This window comes from Kryptolebias marmoratus, linkage group LG2 (genome assembly GCF_001649575.2).
Source record: "Kryptolebias marmoratus isolate JLee-2015 linkage group LG2, ASM164957v2, whole genome shotgun sequence".
Lineage (NCBI taxonomy): Eukaryota > Metazoa > Chordata > Actinopteri > Cyprinodontiformes > Rivulidae > Kryptolebias > Kryptolebias marmoratus.
Window position 1 is genome coordinate 37,635,316 of NC_051431.1, and position 18,937 is coordinate 37,654,252.

Sequence of the window (18,937 nt, forward strand, 5' to 3'; positions counted from 1 at the left end):
ATTCCCTGCTCAAAAGTTCTTGTCTCTTGCACTGATTTTTTCCTTTAACATTGTGAAGCTCTACTTAGAACCTTCTTAAGATCCAATAGTGCAAAATGCAAATTCTTGCAATTTTTTGACTGGTCTTAAGATTTTGATCAGGAGTGTATAGCCAGAGACTGAAAGAGGGCTGGCCGGACACAGACAGAAAGTCAGACATAGGCTGGCAGCCAAAGGCAGAAACAGGCAGACAGAAACAGACAAAGACAGAAATAAATAGAAAGCCAGAGACGGATAGAAACAACCAGCCTAAGAGAGGCAGAGACAGCCAACTAGAGACAGACAGGCAGAGACCGGTAGAGACGTGAAGAAGAATCATATCTTAACATCTTCCAGAAACACTCTCGTCTTCTCTGGGCAAAAAGTCATTTAATATAGACTGGGGCAAAGTGGAAAACTGTTCTGTGGTCAAACAAATCCCATGTCCATGTCCTCTGTGCTGCAGTCCTGACCTTTCACCATTTGAAAACATTTAATGAATCATGATACAAAAAAAAACAGCAAAGCAGATCCAGGTTTGTTGAACGGCTTGAATCCGATATCAGACAAGAATGGGACAACATTCCATTCCAGCTGTTCTCCTGAGTTTCTGGATGTTTACAGACTGATGTCAAAAGAAGAGGGGATGCTTCACAATAGGAAACATTGACCTGGAACAACTATTTTCAGATGTGCTGGTGCCATCAAATTCAAAATTAGCTTTTTTTTTTTCAAACAATGGTACAATTTCTTAGTTTAAAACTAGCAGACTGTGTCAAATCTTCACTTCTTTGCAAACTCCCATTCTGAACTGCACATTGACAACAGTGGAAAGAAACACCTCGCTTTTAACAAGAAAAAACCTCCAGCAGAAGCAGGCTTAAGATGAGCAGCCATCTGCCTCTACCGGCTGGATTTGTTTATTGTGTTCCATATAAAATATGGGTTAATTAAATTTGCAAATGAGCATATTCTGTTTTTGTTCATTGGAATTAAGTTTACAATCTGAAGTGGTTCTAAAATTACAGATGTACAGACAATGAAACGGTGCGTGTCAGTGATGTGTGCTGCTTGCCCGTTTGCTCCAGTCCATCTCTGATAACAAAGAAGTCAATGATTCTGGATGTGAAGTCTAAGGCCACGTGGGTTTTACTGTGAATAACTGTAATACAGTGCCGGTCCCCGTAGCTGGCCCTGGGCATGCCACCACTGAACAGCAGGAACGGAGGCCTGCACAAACACACAGACACATGTTCAGTTCAGTTCATTTCAGTTTACACACAGGCTAATGAGTAATGACATTTGATCCAACTTCTCAGGAAAACATGGTGAAACATTAAAGGACAGTGGAACAAAGTAAACTTACCCTTCCTCAGTGGGGAGCTGAACAATTTTGGTAATGGCCTTGCAAGGAAAATGCCCTGTGGTCAGAAAAGTCCAGTTATTAGAAAATGACCTGATAATCAGTGACAGTATATATGCATAGCTTTCCCTCCTCACCATAAGGAATGTCTGATTTTTCCTTCTCCTCCTCCTCCTCAGTCTCTTCCTGTCCCCCCACTCTCCATCGACAGTAGCTTCCATCACTGTGAGAGCTCAGGATGTAGCTTCCATCTTCAGTCCACCACATGCTCTCGAGTTGCTTTGGTAGCAACAAAGCACAGAAAATCAAAAAAACAGAATCAAAATGTTGGGTGCAAGACAGCATGGATAGGATCAATTCTGACAGGTACCTGTGTAGCAGGGATGTGCTGGATAGCACACTGGTTCTCCAAGTCCCAGATCACCATGAGACCCCGACCATACCCTATAACAACCTGGCTGGGGTTGGTGGGGTTCTCTTGTAGGGCCTCTACGTGTTCTAAATTTCTGCGACCAATGTAGTCAACTGGTACACTGGAGTTTGAACATAAAAAAGAGAAAAGGATGATAAAAAATGGTAGGGACAAAAGAATCTGCAGGGAGCTGGTGTCATGTCCAGAGAACCACAACAATCAATCTACAGCAGTGTTTCTCAACCTTTTTTGGGCCAGTGCCCCCCTATCCCTTATCCAGGCCTCCCCCCCCTTTTTTTTTTGCCTGTGTACATGAATAAATCTTTTTTATTCATGGACAGGGCTCTCAAGTTTTGATCCGAGCTTGGAGGGAGATTTTGAGCTGCTAGAAGTCAGATGACGTCATCACCTAATTTGCATATGGGGTATGCAGAAATATTACAGCACCCACCCAACCCCCTTTTTCACCTGTTTACATAAATAAATCTTATTTTTTCATGGACTTATAACATATAATACCTGATCTTGGGTATGGCCCATCAGAACATCTATATGGGTCATTCTCCACCATGAACTGCTTCAATGAGTCCCCCTCTTCCTGTGGTGAAGGCCATTCAGATGGATCTTCTGAGTAAGGCTGTGCCCCAACCCTCTCTTCTGCACCTCGCTGTTCCTCTCCATCATCATAATCATCATCATCATCTTCACCTCTCTTGTCCACATTCTCCTCTGTGGTGACTAACTTGCCATGTCTACCTGCACTAATTTTCCCAAAAGGACACAGTGGTGGTCAGCAGAAATTCAAACCCTCATGGGCATCTAGGTTTTTGTGGCTTCACTTGTGGAATTATTCCTACCTGATGTCATCTCTGGTCTCCTCTACAGCAGCTGATCACTGACCTCATGTCTGTCTCCTTCATTCCTTTTCTGTGTTCTTCTCTAAGTCATATGGTCAAACAGGTATTATTTAATAGCTTTAAATAAATTGCACATCTTCCTAATGCACTTTTTTAGTATAAATAATATTTTTAAATGAATCAACTGGTATTAAGTGGCTGTTTCTACACTTCCAGCCAACATTAGACCAACCTGTCTCCTTCCTGTCTGTCCTGATTCTTTCTCTCCATCCTCTCAGCTGAATAACTTTGTGTTCAGGAGGTTTAATAAATACAGCAATCAAACCACATAAAAAAACATGAAATCTTAATTTTAAATGATATCCTTGTTGCATATCAGTTAGTGATTGGACGCTTCATCTGATCAGATTTATCAGATTAAGCAAAACAGCTCTGTAGAGTTATATCCCAGAGGAGACATTTAAACTCCCAACTTCTGTAATTTATCTGCTTTATGATTCACCATCAAGTTCAACAAATGATTACTGTCTGAACAACAAAATAACACAAACAAGTTCCTTTATTTTTCATGTCATTCTGTGTTCTATTATAAATACTAATCAGTAAACCAGGGGTGGGCAATCCTGGTCCTCGAGGGCCACCATCCTGCATGTTTTACTCGTTTCCCTGCTCCAACACACCTGATTCAGTGGTTAAATCACCTCTTCCGTGTTCTGCAGAAGCCTGTTAATCACCCATTGATTCAAATCAGGTGTGTTGGAGCAGAGAGACAAGTAAAACATGCAGGATAGTGGCCCTCGAGGACCAGGATTGCCTACCCCTGCAGTAAACAGTTGTAACCTGAACATTTCCAGGCCTCCTCTTGACACAGGTTTCATGGAAACCTGACAGATTTTCCTGCTGTCTTTCAACCACTTTGAAAAGCTTTCTTTCATCTTTATCCTTCTGCCTCTCCATCTTTAGCTCTCTGTCATCAGATGACAACCCGATTCAAATGAAAACAATTGCATCCCAGCGCATGCTCGAGGGCACGCGGGAGAGCGATTGTTAGTGTGTGTGTCGGGAAGGCGGGGGGACAGGAGGGGAGGTGAAGGAGCGGAGGGGCGCCTGATCTGTGATGTGTCTCTGTTATCGATCATATCATTTACGCATGCGCAGACAGCTGGTAAATACATAAAATGCCAGTGGATTTGCACCACTGTGGACACAGAGTGGAGCGGGTCTCCTCTCTGCTGTGAGATTGACAGCTGTCAGTGCTTGGGGAAGTGGGCTGGGCTTACAGCACGCTGCAAAATGATTGGTGCTTTCATACATGTAGCCGCCAAAGTCTCCAATAACACAGAAAAAAGTCAGTAGATTTGTCGCTAGTCGCTTTTAAAAAAATGGCCAGACGGATCTGAAAACTCGCTAAATATAGCGAGAAAGTCGCTAAGTTGGCCCTTATCAAGCAAACGCCCCCCAAAATAATATGAGCGCCCCCTTTTTGAAAATATTGCTGCCAGCGCCCCCTGTCATCCTCTCAACGCCACCTTTGAGAAATGCTAATCTACAGTAACTTTGTAGGTGTGAAGCAACTCAAATTTAAAAAGCTACAACTAGGGATGTATTGAGATCTTAAATAAAGGGATCATTTACACAAAGTTGTTTTTCAGTGAAACTTCAACATTTATGTTGCAGTCTGGCCGTTCGTTTACACGACAACAGCAGTCGGATTATCTAACACTAAAACTTGTCTGAACCGTTGAAAACAAGTTGAAAACTCTTTTATGAAGCATTACTAAGTTGCAGTCAGCATGACTTTGATCAAATCTGAAGATGTCTCCAATACTATAAGACTGTTTACCAAGGGCCGATCCCCTGGTTAAAGATTTTCAGATGTTGATGATAAAAAAGTTACATATTTATTTATTTATTTATACCATGCTGCTGTGCTCTTTGAATCCACTGTAGTTCCCATACCAGGACACTAAATTGTTTGTGTGGCAGCAGGTCATAGAGAAACATTCATGTCCCAGACTTTTGTCTGGACTGACAGTGAGGTGGCATGTGTTTTGTGGACTTTTTTTTTTTTCTGCTCCTGGTGGAAGGCGGACGTGTTTCTTTTCTCTCTGTCTCCTGAACTGCCCCCCCCCCTCCCTCTGCCCTGCTTTCTTTTTCGAAACCTCTTTTTACATATTTTCCAAAAATTTAAGGAATATGGATCTTATCAGCTGGTTTCTTAACGCAATTGATACAATTTTCTCGACTGGGTGAAGGAGAGTCCAGTCTCGGGATATGTCTCGCTGGATATACAGTGGATTCCTGGCAGGAGTGGAAGACTGTGTACCTACCGACGTGGAGGTTCCTTACATACTTGGGTTTCTGATAACAGGATTTCTGCTCTTTGGACCAGGCAGTTACCTGGATTATCGTCAAATTCGTTGATGGGTTCACGGATCGACCAGTACTCAGACTGTAAACAGCAGCGAAATTGCAAACTAACTTGCAAACTTGCACATTGCCTTGTGCTGAAAAGTGCTTTATAAATAAATGTACCTACCTACCTACCTACTTGGAGAAGGCGTTCGACAGTGTCCCTCGGGGAGTCTTGTGGGGGGTACTCCGGGAGTATGGGGTACCAGACCCTTTGATACAGGCTGTTAGGTCCCTATATGACTGGTGTCAGAGCTTGGTCCGCATTGCCGGCAGTAAGTCGGACTCGTTTCCAGTGAGAGTTGGACTCCGCCAAGGTTGGCCTTTGTCACCGATTCTGTTCATAACGTTTATGGACAGAATTTCTAGGCGCAGCCCAAGTGGCTGGGGAGAGGGAAGTCTGGGTCTCCCTGCTTAGGCTGCTGCCCCGCGACCCGACCCCGGATAAGCGGAAGAAAATGGATGGATGGATGGATGGATGAGAGTGAGGTTTGGTTGCTGCTACATATAGAAAAGGTGAGTAACATTAACAGCACTCTGCTATCTGCCATTATTACTATTGATGAAGTACTAGCGCATGGGCAGAACAACTACTGCAGCCTCTGTGGTGCGCATGTGAGATTTCACACATTGCGGCTTCCTTTGAAATGCAACTTGGAGGGTGCAAAAAGTTCCACTCAGACCTGTGTTCAAAAAGTTTTGGTGTCAGATAATCTGACAGCTGTTGTTTTGTAAACAATCAGCTGAACTGCAACAGAAATGTTACAGTTTCACTGAAAAACAGCTTTGCATGAATTGTTCTAAATTATTTGTGTGGCAGCAGGTCATACAGAAACATTAGGCACTTTGGCCATGTGGTCATGTTCCTCAAACCCTGCTGTGAAAACAGCTTCCCCCACTTCTCCTGCAGCTATGTGCTGAGAGGAAGACTGTCATGCATTTATTTAAAACAACAAACTTAATTAATTCCAAGCTCACACAGTGATTCTTTTTCACTTTGAAAGTGAGAAAATGAAGTTTTAACCTCTCATTAATTTGTTTTAGCTAAGAGGAAGAGTCTATCAAACTTTGAGGTGGATATAAAACAAAATCTGATGATCATTCAACAAGATTGTTACACTGATCTACCTCACTAGGATATACAACAAGGACATTGGAATGCCATTCCAAGAGAGGTAAGATGATCACAACTGAGGTGGTTGAACTACCTGAAGGCAAAATTGCTGATGTGCAGGACAGCAACAAATACTTCAGAATCCCACTGGCAAATGACAACCATAATGAGACTGCAAGAAAGTCAGCCACAACCAAGTATCTACAGAGAGTAAGGCAGGTCCTGATGGGCCAAGTCGAGAAAGTCAAGAACAAAGTCCAAGCCATCAATGTGTATGCAGTGCCAGTCATCAGCTACCCTGCTGGTATAATAACCAGGCCAAAGGAGGAGATGGAAGCCACTGACATCGAGACACGAAAGCTCCTCACAATGATTGGAGGGTTTCACCCTAAATCCAGCATCCTGACACCCAGCATCCTCATCGGACAGAGGAGTGCATTCAGTGACACTGCTGTCATACCACACTCAACAGAAAGACTTATGAAGTCATTTCTGCCCCAGTTCATATGGCTGTATAACACCTCCCAGCTGGAACCAGTCTACTAGTCTGTTAGGTTTACAATATTACCTCAGTGTATTTAATGAGTTAATTTAATGTCATAATAACCATTCAAGTTAAATTTGTCTATTTAATGAGATTAATGTTTTTACTATTATTTGAAATTTTTTATCCATCTATCTATCCATCTATGTGAGTGAAACAATACTGTTATCATATAGCTGCTGTATTGTCCAACAGTCATTAAAATAGGGAGAGAAGATAAACATAAAGGACATCTCACAAACCCATCAGACAGCATTGTTAGCACTTGGTGGAGTTTGATCTGGGTTAGTTGGTAGGTTTGCATTAGATTAGGGTTTTGTCTCAGAAGGGATAAGACATGCAGACGCAGGATGTCGCCGTCTGTGCCATCAGGGATCCCTGAATCCCTACCAGAGGTAACCGGAAGTCGGACCCTGTGGCTCCCCACATTATGTTGCCAGGAGGAACACCTGTGTGTCTCTCCAGAACATCCCAGTGTGGAATGACAGGGTGTTGTAGAGTCCAAAACATGTGTCCTTGTGGTAGGTGCAGATGTTATGAGCTTCTGTAATGATTGGTGTATAAAACAATCCTCTGTTGGTATGGTCTGTCTTCGATAACCAGAACTTTTACAACATGTGTGGGTGCCCTCACTTATCCAATGGTTCCAACATTGGGTCAATGTGACGTCTGTACCACACATGCTGAGAAATTTCCCCAACTCTGGTACAGTCTTTCAACAAGACAACACCAGTCTACAAACAACACATGGGTCTGTGGTCTGCCTGAGTCATGTTGAGGTCCTCCTGCGATTAGCCAGGTCCCCTGATCATTCACCAATCCAACAGCACTTCGATAAATCCAATCAACTCTGACCCAGGGCTCATCTGTTGAATCTAAAGGTCCAGTTCCAACAGCTGTGGGGTGTCTTGCTGTAGGAGTGCATACAACAGCTGTATGACTCTATTCAGAATCTCTGCTTCTATCAAGACCTGAAAGGAGTGTCACAACCTACTGACCTGAGACCAGTGTTCCTGCACTGTCAAGCCCTATTATCCATGTCTGGGTGATTAACTTTTTTTTTCCCCAGAGTATTTTGCTACTTGTACTTAAACCTGTACATTCTATGACCCCATTGATGCTGAAACTGTGCCTGGTGGTTAAACACAGATCTCCAAATGGAGGAAACCCTTCCAGTTAGCTACACCATCATTTCCTCAAATCCAGTTAGGTTCTTTGTTTTTCAGCTGCTCACCTGTTGGAGACTTGGTCCAGGCTGATGTTCCTCTCTTCCAACTCTCTGAATCCTGGCACTTCAACAACAAACACATGTCCTCCTTCTGTCCCCAACAACAGCAGCTCTCCTGAGGAGTGGGGCAGCACTGCAGTCACTCTGGTCACACTCGGGGGGGCCCTGAAGAGAACAATAAGGAAGGGGATGTCAGTCTTAGTACAATAAGTTTTGGATAAGATCAAAGATAAACAGGGAGAAGGAATACTGTCTTTTCAGCAAAGTGTTTTAACGAACACAAGATGTTTGTGACCAAAGGCTGAAGCTTTGCATTATTTTTTGTTTAAAAAAGAAAAAAAAAAAAAACAAAAAAAAAAACCACTTCTCTGAGGAACAAAACCTAAACATGGAACCAGATTTCTACAATTCTTAGATAAAAATAACCTAATATATATATATATACGATGTATATAAAAAAAAGGGTCCTGGCCTATAATGTGTGTTTTACCCAGGTGGTCCCATAAGCATGAAGCGTCCAATCTCCAAAAGCTCTGACAGTCCCTTGTGGCGTCTCAGGGTCCACATGTGCAGACTGTTATCATCCAGCAAAGTTACCATATCCGCCTAAAGAGAAGAATCAACCAATCATTTGAGGAAGATCAGGACTGTAGAGCCACAATACAGCAGTGGGAAAGTGTGCCATGTTTCCTACTGTACCTGGTGGGGCATGAAGTGCACCTGTGTTACAGCAGCATTCTCATCGTGCAGTCCCATGAACTCCACACCTGGAGTTCCATATCTGAGCATCAGCTAAGAAAAGGCTAAACTGCAGGTTGTTAATGTTCTCAAAGTCTTTTTTCTTCTTTTTTTACAGTCCTTAAACATTATGAGTAAGCATGTGTGTGTCATATGACAGAAAAAAAACAAACAAAAAAAACTGTCCATCTCTTTCACATTCTGCTTTGAATGAGACATGATATTTGTGAAGAAAACTAGCTTTCTGACTCTACCAATGTACGGTTATGATGTTATTTTTCCACATACTTGGATACAGCAGTTTAATACAATGCAATTTATTTGACTTCTCTCCCCCCCCACCTACTTCCACTAGATGGCTTATGAAGGACCCACTATCCACTCTGTCGGTTCCTTCTATTCTCCTCCCTCCTTCAGGGCCTCAGCACACTACTGCAAACAAAGTGCTCCCATGTTAAATAACACCAACCTCAAAAAGTTTGTAGCAGTTGATGTAAATGTTAATGATAAACTTTAACATTGCTGTCAATTCCAATGACATAAATATTTACAAAGAATTTAATGGTTAATTGTAGCTGCAGCTGTAGCAGCTCGCTGTGGCACTTCCAGTGCAGCCTACAGCACTTCCTGCACAAAATAGTAATTCATTATAATGAATATTAAATGTCTGGGTGGACATTTGATTGCAACTATTACTCAAACATTCTTTTCACAAAGGGTTTGATGTTTATGGAAATAAAAGAAAAAGTTAAAAAATAAATAAATAAATAACAAACAAACATGAATTGTCTTTATCTACAACTTAGACTGATGTGTATTTGATGAAAGCACCAGTCATTGAGGACATCAGTCTTTACAAATTGAATAACAGATGCAGCATCCTGAGTCAAACTCCATTTGTACACTGGAGAACAAAGTTCAAAAAATGCAAAAGGAGGAGCTTTTAGATAAAAAAAAAGGGCAGTTGAAGTTTGCACGCAACTTTACGCACTGTTAGTAGGAGATTAATGCTAATTTTTCTGAAGTTTACACGTAATTTATGGAAGAAAACATGAGTGATACACTTTTATATTTCAATCATAGTAGACATTCTGTAGTGAAGATTACATTTAATGTCAGCTGGATGAGAGAGGAGAACTGCTTTGATTCGGTTTAAAAAGTTTCAAGAAGCCTTCACATCATCTGCGGTGACTGGGCCCAATTGTGACAGAAATGACTTGTGAGGTGCAGAAAAACACCAGTCAACTCTGTCCTTTGACTGCTAACATCCACGGACAGATGGTTCTTTATCTGAGCCCTCAGGCTGCTTTATGGAGGAACAATCAGAGGCAGTGTAGATGTGGATCAGTCTAATGAGACATGACCCAACCGTTATCTAAACCTTTGTTTAGTTTTTCCTCAGTGTGCACTGACTTGCCCCAACACACTGTCAATTGTCAGCTTTTTTGTGTGAAAGGCTAAGGTGGCACAGAGTAAAGTCTCCAACATCATCAGACTGGACCAAACAGGAGCGTGGGAAAATAAAACATGTCAACCACATGAGGTTTTAGCTGCATCACAACTATTCATCAGCACAGCCTGCCTCAAGTTCAAACACGACACTCAGAGTCCTCAGAGGGTTTGAGTTAAGGATACAGTTTGATGGCTCCGGAGCGGGTTCCAATAGCCAGCAGCTGCAGAGAGGGACTGTAGCCCAGAGCACTGGGTTGGTGGGGGAATCCATGCTCCACTGTCTGCAGAGACAACAAGAAGCACAACAACATTATTAATCAGAACTCAGATTTCTTATCAGTGTTCACAATGAGTCAGGACAAAAAGCTTACAGAGAATCTGACTAATTTTTGGTTCCATTGAAGCAGCTTTGGATTTACCCATTACGTTTAAGTTTTTGTCAGAATTTTTGTTACACCTTCCAAAGCTGTGAAAAAATTCAAACAAACAAATAAAAAATAAAAACACGTGGCTCAATCAGGAATGGACTTTTGGTAGCAGTAAAAAAAAAAATCACTTTGAAGCTTTCTGAAGCTCATACTTCACAGGAGAAACATCATTCAAAGTTTGAACAAAAAGTTGGACTTTAAATGGCTGAACTGCTGTTTTGAGACCTTTAACTCTTTTTATACAATCACAGTTTATTTTGGATCGTTTTGGGAAAATTTACAACAAACAGATGCAATATGAGAGAAGTAAAGGAGCAAACTGATCAGTAGCATCACAAAGCTCAGTGTCAGAGCAAAAGCGGAGGTTCTTAACTTTAACACAGAGCTCTGACAGCTGTCAACGGTTTTACAGCTTCACTGTAACCCTAACTACTGAGCCCCACAAGAAACATGTATAAAAACAAATTTGGATGCATTTTTATGAGATTGTGATTTTATTTTGTGAGATCCTGAGTTTTTTTTTGTGTGCGCCCTTCTCCCCAGCTCTGCACTCTACTTTCTTGGCGCACAGCGAATGCCACATCCTATGGGTAAGGAGGCAGACTCCCCTGCTGTGAATCTGCACAAACTCTGCTGTTTGTGCATCTGACTCACCAAAGCACTGACAGAGCTGCCCTGCACAAACTTCGGCTCAGAGCACAAACAACAATCACACAATAAATTACAACATGTAACTATTTCAAAGTCTACTTGGTTGAAATCTATATAGGTAGTCATATGAATCTGCTTTTCCTCCATTCAAACCAAAAGGTGTTTTGAGTGAAAATATTTTCAATGTCAATTGACAGAATTCACACTTGTATTAAGTGCTATTCGATTGCAATTGGATAAGTAAAGATCCAATCCTAATTGGTTCAACAGAAGGCAAGTGGACTTCTCTTGTTTTTTTTAAGATGCTTCACCTCTCATTCAAAAGACTTTTTCAGTTCTGATCGTGGGTTGGGAGTTCAAAGCTTATAAATTGTTATTATAATCCCAATAATAGGGCCGTTAGGTCACATGAGTTCCTGACCTACCCCTCCATTCTGTGAGTTGTTTGGGTCATCGGCACTTGTTGAATGCGTGCTACCAAGGTCAATACGTGAGCTGTTCTGGTCACATGTTTCACAGTTTGAATGCACAGTTGCTAGAAAAATGAGTGGAGGTCAGACGGTAAAGAGGAGGGGTTGTTTCATACTACAACATTATGTCTGTAGGTCAACCCCAGAATTTCCAGCTCTTCCTAACCCACCTAATTTTGAAGTATTTCTGAAACCTCTCCTCTCAATAAGAGGTGTGATTTATATATATTTAAATATTTTTAACCTTTCAAACTGTATGGGAGACAGACTTGGGACTGCTGATTTCAGATGATGTTTTGGGGGGAATTTTTAAAAAGGATACACAGATCTTCAGTCTGTGCTAGGCTCAGTTTCAGGCAACGTTGAATACTACATAATTTTATTTTTTTCTTGTCTGTAAGGGATAGGTGCCAGAGTGAGGGTATGTTTGTGGTCAATTGTTAATTTAACCCTCCTGTTATGTTCCTCTCCCCATTCTCTTTACCTCACTAGTAAACTGTGGAAATGCAGGTGTTTTTATGACTTTTGACAGGAACCTTTTCTCGTCCTGTGGGTAAACAAAACCCACACTGAGTGGACACTCAGCAGGGGAGGGGGGAAACATATAAATAATCTCTGCAAAGGAGTCCTAAAAACATTACACACTGCAGACACTTGATGTAGTCACTGTCAGAGCCTCACAAAATGAGCATAAGAAATAAAAATATGACAGCCCTGAACTTATCTTCGATCAAGACAGTGAAATAGAGGAGGATGTGTCTGAAAGCTAGTAGGACAGTATGGGACAAGTGTGTTGAGCAACTTCCACTGCTCTATAACCCAGGCCCTAATGTCACAGTAAATGAAAGGCTAGTGGCATTTGGAGGTGCCAGGTTTACAAGCCAACAAGATGGGCACGATGTGTGCGAACTGTGCAAAATTAATTTGCACAAAGCACAATGTGATAACATGTCCCTCATGTGCTGTGTAGATGAAAAAACATATGCATCTTGTTCTTTTCCACCTATTCATTTTTGTGTTTGCTATCATATGATGACATATCACTTGTAGAGTGTGGAAACTCACAGACACACACACACTGTGTTCCTGCTGCTAGTCTCTTATTTTGTTGTTATTTTATTCATTTCTGGTTCAAAAACACTGATTAAAAAAAATAAATTTCAACACAAATCCTCATGACTCATTTGTCTTGGTTTTAAATCAACGGGTCAATTCGACCCCAAGAAGAACAGCTGTCTCAAGTTCATTTATGAACTTCCTTCCTTAAAAAGCAAAAAATTCAAAATGTAAAAAAAAAAAAATTCTAAAAAAGCAATTTCAAGTATAAATATTGTTTTTTACTGTGTAGATTTTTCCAATGGACATAAAAAAAATTCAACATCCATTTTTTTATGAAAATTAAGTGAATTATCCTTATTGATCCTTAATTTGAGAGAGTTAAAGAACATTATGTCACTAAATATTGATTGAAATGGTTAGTAATGGAGTTAATAATCAGATACAAAAATGTTTCTGGGGATTTATTTTGGTTTCTGACACTACTACATGATTAAATGTCAAACTGACCCGGGAACATCATTCCTGTTCCTCAGAAACGAACATAACAGGAGAGTTAAAATGCTAAAAAAAATTGGCAGTGCTGTAAAAATAAATAAATCCTGATTATTGAAGAGAAAGAAACATGGAGAAACATTGAATAGATGCAGACTTTTCCTTTTTAACAGTGTACACTCAAAGACATTTCCAATAAAAGGGTTTTAATAACTTAAACTAAAAAACATCTTTCTGAGTGCTTATGACCTCATGACACAGCATACAGGATGCACAGGACATTAGACAGTGTGTGGCTTTCATATCTAATACATGTAACGCCTCACAAGATATTGGCCAAAAATCTTGCCTAGAGCCGTCAGTAGTCATTCGAGTGTTTCTCTGTTTCAGTGAGCTTGCCTATATGCTGAATGTCCTGCTCAGGTCCATAATAACTAACTGGAAAGGAAAAAAAAAAATACAATGACAGTATGTCCATGATTTACAGTGACTTCTCCAGACAGCAAGCATTTCCTTCAATAGAAAGATAAAATTCTTCTCTCTGTGCTTCTCATTACTTCTATCTAGGTCATGCAAGGAATGCACAGTGGGTGTGGAGTTTTCTTTCAAGAATTTGCTTGGTGACAGCAGGTTTGCTTTAATGCCTGCTGTTCATTTGCAGTCTAACTTCTTATTACTTAGGTGTGTGGTGGCAGCATAGTTAATCGGTGTAACAGTGGCCTAATGTAGTGTGGTGGCTTTTTGTCAGGCAGTGTGTTGCAGCAGGTTTGCTCAGACTGACAGTCTAGCAACTAGTCAGCTGTCTGTGTGGTGACAGCTGGGCAGACGGCATTTAAGTTTCAAAAACTCAGGTACTATGGTAAAGAGACTGGAAAATGACCACAGCCTGCGTAGGGGATAGTGCCCAACAACCAAGTTGATAGTTCTGTCTGCAGACTGTTAAGCTAAGCACCAAGGTTTGCTGTCACTCAAAGAAGGAGCTTTCGGGGTGAAAGCAAGAATAGTCTTTTAAAATAACTGTGTTGCAATGCCTGGCTTATATGTACACAGAGGTAACCCAGGCTGATGAAAAACATCCCCACAGCATGATGCTGCCACCACCATGCTTCACTTAAGGGATGGTGTTCTCAGCATGATGAGAGGTGGTAGGTTGCCTCAGATATATTGTTCTCCTTCATCTGACTACAGCGCCTTCTTCCATGTGTTTGGGGAGGAAATTCCTAACAGTCCATCTATCTTTTTTCTTTAAACAGTCTATTTTTCCTGCCACTCTTCCATGGAGCCCAGCTCTGTGTAGCTTATAGTAGTTTTATAGATTAATCCTTCCATCTCCCAGGTTCATCAAGGTTATCTTTGGCCTCCTGGATGTTTCTCTGAATAATGTCGTCCTTCCTCAAACTGTTAGTTTTGGTGGAAAATCTTCTCTTCCCACAGGTTTTCTGTGGTGGCATCATTTTTCCATTTCCTAATGATATATTTAATAAAGCTCAGTGGGAATTTCAGGGTTCTGATAGGGCGGCAGTGGCTCAGGAGGTAGGGGTTTGTCCTGTAATCGGAGGGTTGCTGGTTCAAGCCCCCGCTCCGGCTGTCTCAGCAGTTGTGTCCTTGGGTAAGACACTTCCCCCGCCTTGCCTACTGGTGGTGGTCAGAGGGCTCGGTGGCGCCGGTGTGATGGCAGCCTCACTTCTGTCAGCCCGCCCCAGGGCAGCTGTGGCTACAATGTAGCTTACCACCATCAGTGTGTGAATGTGTGGATGAATGGGTGAATGATTGTAGTGTAAAGCGCTTTGGGGTCCTTGGACTAGATAAAGCGCTATATAAGTGCAAGCCATTTTCCATTTATTTTATAACTGAACACTGATCTGTACTTCTCTACAACTTTTTCTCTGACCTGTGTAGAAAAGCTGGTGGTGTTCATGTTTCTTGCTTGGTGGTAGCCCTTACAACGTAAAGGTGTTGAACTGACTCTGGGTACTACCAGAACAGTTGGTATACTGAGATCACCTAAATAAGATTAATCTGTGATTAGTCTAATTATGTGGCTTCTGAAGGTAATGGTTCAGGCTTCAAAGCAAACGGGTTGAATACATATGCTTGAAGAACTATTCTGTTTTGTTTTAATGATTTAAAACAAGTTGTTTTTCCCATTTAACTTTATTAATCTAGAGTTATTTTGTCCATTACCTAAAACCCCAATTCCAAAAAATAAACTGGGACATCCTGTGACAACTAGAAGCACTCTGAGCGCAAACTTCCATCGAGGCTATAGAGTCAATACAAAATAGTGTGATCTGGATACTGATCTAGATCACCATCAAAATTTAAGCCGTTGGTTGTTTTTTTTTAGGGTTTTTTGTGATAATTCCAACATTTCCTAAGAATTTCATCCAAATCTGTTCATTGGTTCTTATGTAATCCTACTAACAGACAGAAAAATAAACCAAGACAATTGAAAACATAACCTCCTTGGTGTAGGTAACAAAGGGGGTCACCTGCTAAAGCATAGAGAATGTTTTAACAAAGGAGTCACCTGTGACCTTGACCTTTGATTTCGTGACCATGAAATCAACAGACATCATCCTTGACCCACGAGGTGTCCAGCTGTGCAATCTGACATTCCTACATTACACAGTTACCGAGTTAGAGAACCGCATCTTGACCTTTGACTTTTTCATTTGACCGGATCACCACTTAAATCGGATAATTTGTTCCGTGTACCATGTTTGATGTTTTCTAAAAATTTCATGAAAATTTGTTCATAACTTTTTACGCAGTATTGTGCACACAGACAGACGTGCATACAAACAAACAAATAAACAAACAAACACTACCAAACACATAACCTGCTTGGCAGAGGTAAAAAGGATGCAATGATTTGCAATGCAAACCTAAATTTTATTCACAATGGAACACAGTAAACATATCAAACATTTAAACTAAGAAATTTTATCATTTTTAAGGGAAAAAACAACATAACTTTGTTTTTTCCAGGAAAAAATACCAAGGGGGTGAAAACGTTAGCAACTAACTGTAGCATGTTTGGATTTTGACTGCTTTGTTTTCAAGATTTCTATGCAGCTTGGTATAAGTCTAAATTAGCGGGCCTGGTTCCAGTGTGAACAGAGCTGTGTGATGTGTGGGAGTGAACCTGCCTTGCTGAATTGGTAAAGCTCCTGTTTAAGGCGATCCCTCTGGGACTCGTGGCCATGTCGCCTGAACCTCTTCATTGTATCTCAGCACCAGCGTGGAGCCTGCAGTCCCACTGTTGCACACTGTGGGGGAGACAAAGAGGACATTTCATTAACTTTCATTAAGTAGAAACAAGCAGTTTTAGGTTTTATTTATCTAAATGTTAAGATGTTACTCCTGTGACACTGGCTGTAACTGCTGCTTTGCTAAAACACCTAACAGAAATATAATGCTAGGATTATTTTTGATTTTTATCTCTTGGTTTAAGTGTGATGTACGAGTTTAGCTATGAGATGTAGAAATTCGTTTTCTGTTGTTGTTGGTAAAACCTTGAGATAAAAAAAGGTTTAAATTAAAGAAACCTGTGAACTGCATTAAGGCACTGAATGGTGAGAACAGCATCTTTAAATATGTGTAAAGAGTGCCACTGTGACATTACAGTTACAGCCAGTACACAGTATCATGTCACACAATTTACTTTAAGACAACAATGTTTAACTAATTCATGCTCTGCTGAACAAAAAAAAAAAAGTTATTTTAGACCCGATTAATGTGTTCAAATCAAGAAATGTTTTTAAAATCAAAAACAGTGTGTGGAAAACTCTAGGTCCACATCACAATTCAGTACCTTGTAGCACTACAGTTTTATTTGTAATTTCTGACCCTTTAGGCTTCCCCATTGAGCGCTTTAGATCCCACCAACAGGCCCTTTAGCTGTCCCCACTGGGTCCGTGGCAGGTCAACAGGAAAAAAAAAAAAAAAAAAAAAAAATCAAATATAAATGGATGATTTGATTTTGAAACTAGCTTTTGTTGTGCTTTTATTTTGAAGGTGTGCTTTATCATGTTTAAGTCAGATGATTCCTGTGTACGTGCTAGCTTACCTGTAACATAAACATTGGTTGAGGGAGATTTAAGAGTTCCCATCATGTCACAATGCATGCAATTTTACCAGCAAAATACCAGCAATAAAGAGCAGGCACAAACAACAGAACTGTCACTATCCAAACTGTAAAAAGCAATGAGGCCTTTTTACCAAGATTTACATCAAGGAATGGTGCAGTCAGAACTAGTTTTATGATATCTTAAAAAACAACAAGAAGCAGTAACCTGTTCTCTGATGTGAAGTTTATAAATATTTTTTGGAGAACCCTGCTGCATTAATCTGCACTGAGAAAATGATACAGTGTGGTAATATCACTGTGTTACTAGGTTTGTGTGAAATAAAGTGAGATGGTGCAATCTCACTGTATTACCATGTAGTAATAGGACTGTAATTTTAAGTAAAGTAAAGCCCTATTCCCACGGGATTAGTTTTACCTAGGGACCACATGTAATAAATAAATTACTCCTCAATGTCTGCTTTTTATGTGGCATATTCGCAAGGGATAACCAAAGCCTGAGATTTTATTGAAATTTACGGACATCTTACAGATACAATATTAATGCACTGCATATTGTATAACATCTGTTTACGTGACTTGTTGTTAAAACTACTTTATAGGCTACGACCACAGCTAGCTCGCTGTATTGTAGGCTACAAACAAGAAAATTATTCTTACTGCACAGAGCATTGCATGATGTGAGCCACCATTTGCATGCAATTTTGCTCCTTCTCTTCAGCCTTTTCTTTTTTTTTTATGGCGACCGTTACGGGTTGATAGGGTTTTGCTGGCCCGAAACAGGTTAAGGTTATCTATGCATTCCGATGCAGTCTCCATAAGTAAATAAAAATAAAAAAAATTTTAAAATGCGCCCAGGAAACAAAAAAAACACTTAATTACATATCAGATCCTGCCAATTTCTGTCCAATTCACAGAAATGACCATTCACATGGGATTAGTATTATCGCAGGACCTGAGAGTTCAGCAAAATATAGTAGGTAATTTGTGGGGAAATTTTTACTTTACAAATTACTGACATGGCCTATTTGCACGGGATTAACAACACAGACAATGTCTGTAATTATTACAAATAGCATGTGGGCCCTAGGTAAAACTAATCTCTTGTGAATAGGGCTTATTACAGTGATATGATACAATATGATAATATCACTGTAACATTAAGTTTATGTGAGGAAATACAGTGATAAAACACCATGTGGCAACATCCCTATGTGAGGTATTAGTAATATGATATATGTGGTGTCACTGTTTATCATTGTGGGAGAGTGAGAGAGGCTGGTGAGCCTGACCAATATCAAACCTGTCCTGCAGTCCCTGAGGGAGAGAATGAAGTAGAGCATACCCAGAACCAAGAATCCAACCTAAGGCCACTACCTTCTGCTCATCATCTATCAGTCAGGTTTTTTTTTGCTGTGTTCAGCGTTTCACTGAGACTTCCATGTCTTTACTGTTTATAGGGCTGCAACTAACGATAATTTCAATAATCGATTAATCGGGCGATTATTTTCTCGATTAATCGGTCGTCTTGGAATTCATTCATTCATTCAGTCATTCATTTTGGCCCACATAAAAAAGTTATCTGTATGTAAAGGAGTAGGTTGATGTA

General features: G+C 40.5%; 1 protein-coding gene across 4 annotated transcripts in view; it reads right to left on the bottom strand.

Annotated features, from left to right (window-relative positions):
- The window catches only part of llgl2 (LLGL scribble cell polarity complex component 2), a 116,463-nt gene that overhangs the window by 45,292 nt on the left and 52,234 nt on the right, over positions 1–18,937 (bottom strand). For all 4 annotated transcript variants that reach the window (XM_037974537.1, XM_037974536.1, XM_017437882.3 and 1 more), the window contains exons 2-10: positions 16,391–16,510; positions 10,322–10,419; positions 8,648–8,729; positions 8,439–8,554; positions 7,955–8,113; positions 1,752–1,914; positions 1,519–1,660; positions 1,385–1,439; positions 1,094–1,248 (exon numbers count right to left, since the gene is read on the bottom strand). In XM_037974537.1, coding sequence (XP_037830465.1) covers positions 1,094–1,248; positions 1,385–1,439; positions 1,519–1,660; positions 1,752–1,914; positions 7,955–8,113; positions 8,439–8,554; positions 8,648–8,729; positions 10,322–10,419; positions 16,391–16,465 — 1,045 coding nt within the window. In that variant the 5' untranslated portion in view covers positions 16,466–16,510. The remainder of the gene's footprint in view (positions 1–1,093; positions 1,249–1,384; positions 1,440–1,518; positions 1,661–1,751; positions 1,915–7,954; positions 8,114–8,438; positions 8,555–8,647; positions 8,730–10,321; positions 10,420–16,390; positions 16,511–18,937) is intronic.